Source organism: Lutra lutra, chromosome 5, assembly GCF_902655055.1.
Source record: "Lutra lutra chromosome 5, mLutLut1.2, whole genome shotgun sequence".
Taxonomy (NCBI): domain Eukaryota; kingdom Metazoa; phylum Chordata; class Mammalia; order Carnivora; family Mustelidae; genus Lutra; species Lutra lutra.
The window spans coordinates 32,818,100-32,828,159 of record NC_062282.1 but is presented as its reverse complement, the minus strand read 5'-3'; the positions used below and the strand labels follow the sequence as shown (position 1 = coordinate 32,828,159).

The following is a 10,060-nucleotide window of genomic DNA, read 5'->3' as shown; positions in this document are numbered from 1 at the left end:
AGTGTCTTGTCAGGGAGATACGTGTTCTTTAAAGGCTATAGAGGTATGTAACTTAGAAAAGTACACAAATCATAAATATTTGGCTTGATGGATTTTAAGTGTTTTAGGTTTGCAGTGAACATGGCCATGTCAGCTTCTCCCCATATTAAGAAACATGCTACTACCTTTGTGTCTTTCATAATTAATATCAGAAGTTATATACTTCTATATGATACACTTGTATGATATGACAGTATATTCTGGGCAACACCATGAACTGTTTCTCTTGAAGTTAGCAGGCTCCATTTGTTTACTTTCAGGGTAAGGTCTATCACATACCCAAGCCTGAATAACCAGCTGGACGGCTGGTTGTTTTTCTAAATAAGAGTTGTATTCCACAGAAACGTATCTATTTCAGTGTATAATGCAATCTCACAAGTGCTTTTACTTGAGACATCGTACTTCAGTACACGGCAGAAGTACTTTATGAGCTTCAAGGGTCATTTTAATAAAATGAGTTTTACTGCTTCATGAAGGATACAGACATTTTTTAAAAAAGATTTTATTTGTTTATTTGACACACACACACAGAGATCACAAGTAGGCAGAGCAGCAAGCAGAGAGAGAGGGGGAAGCAGGCTCCCCGCTGAGCAGAGCCTGATTGGGGGGGGGGGCTCGATCCCAGGACTCTGATATCATGACCTGAGGAGAAGGCAGAGGCTTTAACCCACTGAACCACCCAGGCGCCCCAGTGAAGGATATTCTTGAGTGGCCTTTTTTTGGGGGGGGGGGTACTATGAGTGTGGTGGAGAAGAATACAAGGACAGCTAGCAGAGTTTGGTATCATTGCCTTGATGGCTGAGCTGCCATCAGTTTTACACACCACTGCTTTTCAGTTATCAGTGCAATGTCAACATTGTGAAAAGGCAAATGATGTCTTACTGTGAACAGGAAGATAATTTGAAAAGGTCTTGGCAACCCTCAGGGATCTGAGGCTTACTTCAGAGCATCATTGTTCCACAACAGCGGTTCTCAACGGGGCAGGGGTGGGGGAACGATTTTCCTTTCAGGGACCTCTGGCAGTGACTGGAGACAATTCTGGTCGTCACAACAGGTGGTAGAGGTGGTGGGAGTGGATGCGAATGGAATCGAGTGGGTAGATTCCAGGGATGCCGCTGAACATCCTACCCCGCACAGGAGAGCCTCCCTTTCCCCAACAAAGACGATGCAGTTTGAAATATAACGCTGAGGTTCAGAAAGCCTGGTCTACAGAAATGATCTTCCTTTGCACAAGATAGCTACATCGATAAATCAACAATCCTAATTTTTCAATTTCCTAAACAGTTCTCTGCGTTACATTTTCCCACTTAATTATTTTCAAGACACAAACCACAGCTACTTTCAGGTTATACTTCTTATGGGCCCAACTAACCTGTTTTTTCCAACGTGAAGCCTACAGTTGAACCACGGGCCTCTCTCCCCGACCTGCTCCCCTGGACTCCTTTCCCATGGAGTTTTGCTTCTGTCCTTTGTGTCTGGCCGGTCTCTTAGGGAGGCTGTAAAGTCCTTTAGGGCAGGGTCCTATCGTAATGGGATGAAATACTCCCAAATCTTTTCCCCCAGCCTCGACTGTTTCACCGGCGTACTGAACGGGGCGCGCAGTCTGGCTGGGGCTGCCTCTCTCTGCGAGCCCCTCAACCCGCGCAGCCCTAGTTTCCCGCGCTCACGCACCGCGGTCGCCCGTGCGCCAGACGCTCCCGGCTGCTACTAGAGGGCGCTCGGGGCGCGGGTGGCTCAAACTACAAATCCCAGAGGGTAGTGGGGTGGGGACGGTCGCAGTGACCTCTGGGATTTGTGGTCCCGAGAAAGGGATTGGCAACCCACAAGGGCTTTGAGAGTCGCCTCTTCCCTGCCCGTCTCTCGGCGTGGTTCCGAGGCCCCGGGTCGGCCAGGTCAGTTTCTTGGGAGACCTGGCGCCAAAGGCAGGCCGGTACGAGGGCCGGCAGGGTAGCTTCCGGTTCCGGTGGGTAAAGGCAAACACAATGTAAACACGGGCCCAGGGGAGTGGTCATCAGGTAAGTGGGGTTTACGCTGACCGTGGTAGAAGCTGGAGGAAGAATTCTAAACGAGGCTGGTGCGTCTGGTGGTTAGGGGGAAAAGGAGCTTCAGACGTCGGAGTTGACACCCAACAGGGGTGTGGGCAGAGCGGGGACGCTAAGGTTGATCTCTGGAGACGAGCAGTTCCAGGGGGTCAGGCCCTCCCTTACGCCTGCGTCAGGAGCAGCTTCCGCGTCTCCACGGCGGCCGGGGCGGCTTTGACCTTCGCTTAGCGGTGGGAGGAGCGGACCCGAGCTTGATTCCCACCCCGCGATGGGGGTGTCTGCAGCTGAGCACGGCCTGGTGAACTCGCGGGTGACGTCCAGGGCAGCCTTTATGAACTTCGCACGGGGAACTTGCTAATACAGGTTTCTCTGTTACGGTGCCATTTTCGGGTAAATTGCTTCTTGAATTTCTTACCTCTGAGTACATCCCGGTACCCGAAGAATGCTGTTTCGGTTTCCTAAGGGTGTTCATCTGGCGGTTTCTCGTCTTAGGTGCTGCATCCTCCAGTGCAGTGGAGACATGCATTCTGGGCTTGTGGCTGGGAGAACTGTCCAGCCGTCCACAGTAATTGAATGCCTGCTGTAAGGATCGTTGGACCAACAGAAGAATTTAGAACCCAGCTTTGTTGTTTAGAGTTTTCATGGTGTTCATTAACTATAAGTCTGTATAAAATGAATTTGTGTTGTTTCATGAGTTTAACGTGAAACCTATGTGATTATGATTTACCCATATGACTTTTTATCCAGGTGAAAAAACGTAAGGGCTGGGATGTTGGCGCCTTGTGCATCTAACTATAGACTCAGGAAAGCCTTATTTATAAGAAGTTTTAATTTGACATTCAGATAACCTTAGAGGAACAACAAACTAGTACTAATTAAGGTACCTGAATCAACTCTGAGTGTTCAGTTTTTCAGGTGAGAGACTGTTTTTGCATATATCCTAGGACTCACCCTCCTTTTAAGGCTGGCCAACTATTATTTTTCAAAACTTATCATCCTCCCCTCCAGGACGCCTCAAGTGTCTCCATTGAAGTCATAGTATCCTTTGTTTACTCTCTAATAACACTTATTCTGGAGTATATTGACTCTACTCTTGTTGTCTCCAGACAGTTTTGAAGAAAATACAAAGCTCTGCTAATGGTCTTGGTAACAGATTCATGCTTTTTTTTTTTTTTTTTAAAGATTTTATTTATTTATTTGTCAGAGAGAGAGAGGGAGAGAGCGAGCACAGGCAGACAGAATGGCAGGCAGAGGCAGAGGGAGAAGCAGGCTCCCTGCCGAGCAAGGAGCCCGATGTGGGACTTGATCCCAGGACGCTGGGATCATGACCTGAGCCGAAGGCAGCTGCTTAACCAACTGAGCCACCCAGGCGTCCCCAGATTCATGCTTTTCAACCTCGAGTGGGCCCCTGATACTGTTTGCTATCTTTATTCATCCCTTACTGTTGCTTTTCCTGTTTTCCCATTCTCTATAGTGACTACTTTGGAACTTTTCTATTTTTCTCAAGTACTCAAAACTGTTTCTTTTCCCTTTACTTGGAGCTGCCTATTTCTCTGGGAAATGTGAAGCTTAGGGATAGGAAATCCTTCATTATTTTTTCCCCCTATCCCTGAACTTGCCTGTGCTTTTCACTCAGTATTAACTCTTGTCTGAGAGGAATGTATTCTTTTCTCTCTCTTCAAGACTAAACTTGTCAACTACTAGTGGTCATCAGGCCTTTTATACACATGTAACCTCATTCTCGCCTGACCTCCACAGCCTCTGACCTCTAGAAGAGCTTAAAGGATTTGTGGAGGAAGATGGCAGAAACACCCAAGGCAGTGTTGTGTGTGACTTTTTCCATACATGGTTGAGAACCTCCATTTGGGGTCTTAGCCTGTCCCTGTCTTTGACATTTAGAACAATGGTTTGGGTTGAAGGTCTCTGTTCCTTTTTCCTTTCCTCTCCATCTTAACCCATGCTCCCAATAATATATAGACCCGACTGATGATTTTTAATGTAATTTCCCTACATAAATATACCAAGTTTTCCTCTGTTAACGGGGTTCCCACATTACCTGGTTCCTCACATTGCTGATTTCGAAACAAAGTTCCATTTGGAAACTTGAAGCCAGAAAATGTAATTGTCCTTGTTCTTGTCATAGGGACATTTATAAACACTAGAGTTCTTTTTTTTTTTTTTTTAAGATTTTATTTATTTATTTGACAGAGAGATCACAAGCAGGCAGAGAGGCAGGCAGAGAGAGAGGAGGAAGCAGGCTCCCTGCTGAGCAGAGAGCCCGATGCGGGGCTCGATCCCCGGACCCTGAGATCATGACCTGAGCCGAAGGCAGCGGCTTAACCCACTGAGCCACCCAGGCGCCCCAACACTAGAGTTCTTATCTAGATATATTAACCTGGTATCTTATGAGACCTTCCTATTGATTTATTCTTTTACACTGTCTTAACTCTGTGCCTCTGGCCTTCTGTTCCAATGTAACCACACTTCATTTTGAGTCATTTCTTGGTTCTTCCCCTAAGTTACTTAAAGTCCTCTTCAAACATAGGAAACTCATATATTATATATATCATATAATATATCTCCTATATTATAACGGGTCTGGGAAGAGAGTTTGGCATTGTCCTAATACCCCACTGTAGCTTAGAATACATTACTCCTCTGGGCTTTTTGAAAAATCCGGGCTCCAGTGGAAAGCATGTGGTTCATGTGTATCTGCCTATGCATTTCTTGATTGCTACAATTTATTGAAACTTCTTTGTATACATTAGAATTTAGGCACATGACCTGTAATTTTTTTACCCCTCCAAGTTCTGCCGTTATCTTGGGCCTTTTCATGTGAATAACTTCATAGTCCCTTTTACTTTTTTGTCCTCTTTCTTCTATTGATTACTTGTATTTTAGTTCAGCCATGTGCATCGGTGATGAAGACCTTGACATCTGCTAGAACTTATTCATTATTTCATTTCTCTCTCTCCCTTACTCCCACAATGCCCATTCTTTGATAGTGTTTATAAACACCTCTGCTTCATGGCTTTTCCTTATGCCCCTAGTTGATTATAATCACCTCAGGGTTTAGACTCCCTTAAGAATGGAATGAAAGCTTAGACACTCTTCTCCAGAACGCACACATAGAAAAAAACGTATATACAATTCCAGGAATTTCTCGGTGTCTTTAAGCTCATCCATGCACATAGTAAGAGTTCTTGAATTCATCAGTAAATCCCTTCTCTAAATACATAATTTGTTGAGTGCTTCTATGGTTTTCTTTAATTTTGTCTCACCAATTGTCCTTTCTTTCTTATCCTTTACATTTGTATATCATTGCTGATTTACAAAACAGCTCAACGTGTATTATCTTTTAGATTTACCCAGTAGTTCTGTGAATTAAGTTATTTACCAAGTTTGACTCTTTTAAAAACTTTTTTATTGTGGAAAATTTCAAACGTATATGAGAAAGAAAAGTACAAGAAATCCTGTCTATGTATGACCTAACGTTACCAATTATCAACCCAGAGCAATCCTTTCATCTGTATTTCTCCTCTGTTGCAACCACACCCCTGGTGATCAGTTTGAAAATAATTTCTAGATATCATTTAATCTCATGAAATATTTTAGTATATATTCCTAAAAGATAAGTATTCTTTTTGTAAACATTAATTATAATAGTATTATCATACCTTAAACAATAGCGATAATTCCTTGATATCATCAAATATCAAATCAGTGTTCTGGTTTCTCCTATTATTTCATAAATATTTCCTCCCCATTGGCGTCTTTGAATCCAGAGCTAAACAAGATGCATAGGTTTTATTTGGTTAGTATGTCTCTGAAGTCTCTTTTTTAATTTCCCATCTTTCTCTTTTTTCCTGGAAGTTTGTTTCTTGAAGAAACCAGTTTTATTTTTCTTCCATTTTTTTTAATTTGCTGTCTTCATCTCCAACATGTTATCCGCATGCTCATCCACATCACAGGTTTCTTATAAACTGGTAGAATTTGGTATGCTCAATCTGATTCAGAATTAGGTTTTGACTTCATAGGTCCAACATTTGTGACCTTCATAGGAACTTCATTGGTGGTATGGCCCTTCCACCAGGAGATACTGTCCAGTTGGCTTTCTTTATGATGTTAGCAACCTTTGTTGACTATTGCCTTGATCCACCATTTAATTAGGAGTTTAAAAAGTGGTGCCAGCCTGGGTGGCTCAGTGGTTAAGCCTCTGCCTTCGGCTCAGGTCATGATCTCGGGGTCCTGGGATCGAGTCCCGCATCGGGCTTTCCCCTCTGCAGGGAGCCTGCTTCTTCCTCTCTCTCTCTCTGCTTGCCTCTCTGCCTGCTTGTGATCTCTCTCTGTCAAATAAATATAATCTTTAAAAAAAAAAAAAAAGTGGTGCCAGTCTGATTCTGTTATCCCTTTTTCACCTATTATTTGGAGAACTTCTATAAAAGGCCAAGTTTGAATTTTAAAGCTGTTTCTTTGTAATTTCCCAGAATGGCTTCCTTTGGATGGAAGAGGAAAATTGGTGAGAAGGTCTCAAAGGTGACTTCCCAGCAGTTTGAAGCTGAAGCTGCCGATGAGAAGGATATAGTTGAGAATGAAGAAGGGAACTGGCTTCATGCCATTAAACGAAGGAAAGAAATGCTTTCTGAGGGCTGTGCTGAGAAGAGTAAGCAGCTGAAGGATGAAGGAGCCAGTTTGGCTGAAAATAAAAGGTATGTTTTTAGAGAACGGTTTACATTTCTGTCAGTGATGAGATGAAGAGCTATGAATTCTATAAATTCAAGTCTTAAAATTCTGATCTAGATGCTAAATTAATCAATTAAATAAATTTTAAAGATACCTTTAAACATTCCCATGGAGTCTGAAAGTTTGTAGAAGAGTCTCTAAGATGCTTGGAATGTCTGCTTTGCCATCGTTTTTGTTTTGTCTGAAGAAGAGTAAATGCTGAGTAAAATGTAATCCACATTCTTGGTTGGTAGGATAGTTTAATTTCTGAAAACTTTCTCCTTGTTTTATTATATACCAGACAAATTGGGTGTTTCCTGAAGGGCTTTGAGGGCATGTACTTTTTTTTTTTTTTAAAGATGTTCAGTTATCCTTTTTCATTGGCTTTTATGTACTTCAATAAATATGGTTGTGCATAGGAATTTGATAATAATTTCACTTATCTTCAGCCCTTATTCATCTAAGCACTTATGCTTTTGCTGTTTACCCTTTACCTTTTTCTGTTTTCCTTTTTTTCCTACATTTTGTTCCTTTTCCCCTGTCTCTGGTTAGGTCTTTCTGTGGGACCAAAAATCATTCTTTCACAGATCAGTGGGGACTGAACCCATTGGCTAGGAGATTCTATAGAGAAAGCTGGAATTCTCTATATGGGAAAATAAAATGGTCTGTATCTAATACCACATACAAATATGGACCCTAGAGAGCCAAAAAAAACTTTGTGTGAAATGTAAAACTACACAGTTATTGAAAGAAAATATGAAAGGGTATTTTTATAACCTAGAGGTGGAAAAGGACATGTGTATTTTTAAAAATTTCAAATCTACATTAGAGTTAAAGTAATAGTTCAACCCCTATATTCACTCTAGCTAGACAAAAAATTCCTATTAACTGCTCTATTTATCTATTTCTATACATACACTGACATGTAGTTATAAATTTACAGTTTTTTTTTGTGATGTCTGAAAGTAAGTTGTAGACATGACACCTCTCTCCTAATTTAGCATGCTTTTTATAAGAATAAGGATATTTGGGGGCACCTGGCTAGCTCAGTAAAGTGTGCAGCTCCTAAGCTGTAGGTCGTGAGTTTGAGCCTCATGTTGGGTATGGAGTTTACTTAAAAAAAAAAGGGGGGGGGGGCGCCTGGGTGGCTCAGTGGGTTAAGCTGCTGCCTTCGGCTCAGGTCATGATCTCAGGGTCCTGGAATCGAGTCCCGCATCGGGCTCTCTGCTCAGCAGGGAGCCTGCTTCCCTCTCTCTCTCTCTCTCTCTCTCTGCCTGCCTCTCCGTCTGCTTGTGATCTCTCTCTGTCAAATAAATAAATAAAATCTTAAAAAAAAAAAGAATAAGAATATTCACTTACTACACACTGTAACTATCAAAGCTGTGAACATTAACAATTCAGTAAACCAATACGCAGTCCACATTTAGATTTTTCTGATTTTCATTGAAATGTCTTTTACAGTTTGTTTGTTTGTTTTGTTTTATTTTTAATTCAGGATCCAGAGTTCACACATTCATTTCATGGTTATAGCTCTTTAGTGTCTACGTAGGTCCCCTACTTTATCCCCCATGATAGTGACTTTTTTGAAGAGTCTAGACCAATTTTCTATTTAATTGTTCCTTATGGATGTCATTTAACTTGTTCCTCTATTTCATGTGTTTCTTGTCAACTGAGGTATGGAGATTTGATTTCGATTCTGATTGACTTTTTGGCAGGAGTACTTAATAGGTTTCTACTTTCTATTGTATCATATTGGGAGAGAAGTAACATCAGGTTGTCATCAATGCAGCCATTTGAAAGATGTCATGCCTATGTCAGTTTACTGTGTTTAATATCTGGTGAAAGTCATATTTTAATAAAAATCTTGAAATATTGGAGTGCCTGGATGGCTCAGTCGATTAAGCCTCTGCCCTCAGCTCAGGTCATGATCTCAGAGTCTTGGGATTAATCCCTGCATCAGTCTCCCTGCTCAGCAGGGAGTTTGCTTCTCTCACTCTCCACTCATGCTCTGTCTCTCTGTATCTCTCAAATAAATAAAATCTTAAATAAAATCTTGAAACATTTATCCTTGGGGAATGAAATATATTAAGAGAATTATACTAGCCAACATGAGGAGTGGTTTTTTTTTTTTTTTTTAATTTGCACACTAAGGATATTATTTTGAGAAGATATATGTATGGTCAGCAGGAGTAGTATCTGAATAGGTCTGAGTTTAGGACAATACCCTTCAGGTCATCCAGAGATCTAAAATCAGGCCTGTGTGCCTTTGACTGGTAACTTCCATGTGGTAATGAAGATTTTGAGAAATTAAAAGTAGTACTGAAGGGCACCTGGGTGGCTCAGTGGATTAAGCCTCTGCCTTCGGCTTAGGTCTTGATCTCAGGGTCCTGGGATCAAGCCCCGCATTGGGCTCTCTGCTCTGCGGGGGGCCTGCTTCCCCCTCCCTCTCTGCCTGTCTCTGCCTGCTTGTAATCTATCTCTCTCTGTCAAAAAAAAAAAAAAAAAGCAGTACTGAACAAAAAGCAGTTTTCTTCTCTTTGTTCTTTTTTCTTCTTCTTTAATTAAAATTGCTCAGGGTGGGTATAAGATTCCTTGTTGGTCATTTTTGTTGTGAATGAGTCAGATTTGAAGAAACAACATTTTAGTTTCTAGCTCTATTTTATTTTTGATTTTGGAGTAATCTTTTATTAATATATTTTAATATAAAACATCAAATGGTGTCTAGACTATAGTATATTAGCACCTCAAATTGGAAATGAATGATGGAAAATAAATAACAATCAAGGATAATTAACATGTTATATTCTGAATCCTATTTCTGATATTTTAGGCATAAAAAGGTTTCTTTTGGGGTGCCTGGGTGGCTCAGTCAGTTAAGCGTCTGCCTTTGGCTTGGGTCATGATCCCAGGGTCCTGGGGTCAAGTCCCATTTCCAGCTCCCTGCTCAGTGGGGAGTCTGCTTTTCCCTCTTCACTTCCCCCTGCTCATGATCTCTCTCTCAAACTTGCACTCTCTCAAAGAAATAAAATCTTTAAAAAAAAAAAAGTTTTGGGGGCACCTGGGTGGCTCAGTGGGTTAAGCCACTGCCTTCAGCTCAGGTCATGATCTCAGGGTCCTGGAATCGAGCCCTGCATCGGGCTCTCTGCTCAGCGGGGGGCCTTCCCCCCCACCCCCCGCCTGCCTGTCTGCCTACTTGTGATCTCTCTCTCTGTCAAATAAATAAATAAAATCTTCAAAAAAAAAAAGTAGAACTTTTC

At 41.8% G+C, this 10,060-nt stretch overlaps 1 protein-coding gene and 1 long non-coding RNA gene across 7 annotated transcripts in view; one reads left to right on the top strand and one right to left on the bottom strand.

Annotated features, from left to right (window-relative positions):
* Positions 1–620: 620 nt before the first annotated feature.
* On the bottom strand, positions 621–2,008 carry LOC125099937 (uncharacterized). Its single transcript, XR_007127402.1, has 3 exons — positions 1,412–2,008; positions 980–1,186; positions 621–681 (listed from the first exon to the last, which is right to left on the bottom strand). It is a non-coding gene; the product is annotated as an uncharacterized LOC125099937 (long non-coding RNA).
* The window catches only part of TTC33 (tetratricopeptide repeat domain 33), a 35,015-nt gene continuing 26,794 nt past the window's right edge, over positions 1,840–10,060 (top strand). The window contains exons 1-2 of one of the 6 annotated variants that reach the window (XM_047729573.1): positions 1,840–1,931; positions 6,569–6,790. In XM_047729573.1, the coding sequence (XP_047585529.1) occupies positions 6,570–6,790 (221 nt within the window). In that variant the 5' untranslated portion in view covers positions 1,840–1,931; position 6,569. The other 5 variants (XM_047729572.1, XM_047729575.1, XM_047729577.1 and 2 more) reach the window with 5 other exon arrangements.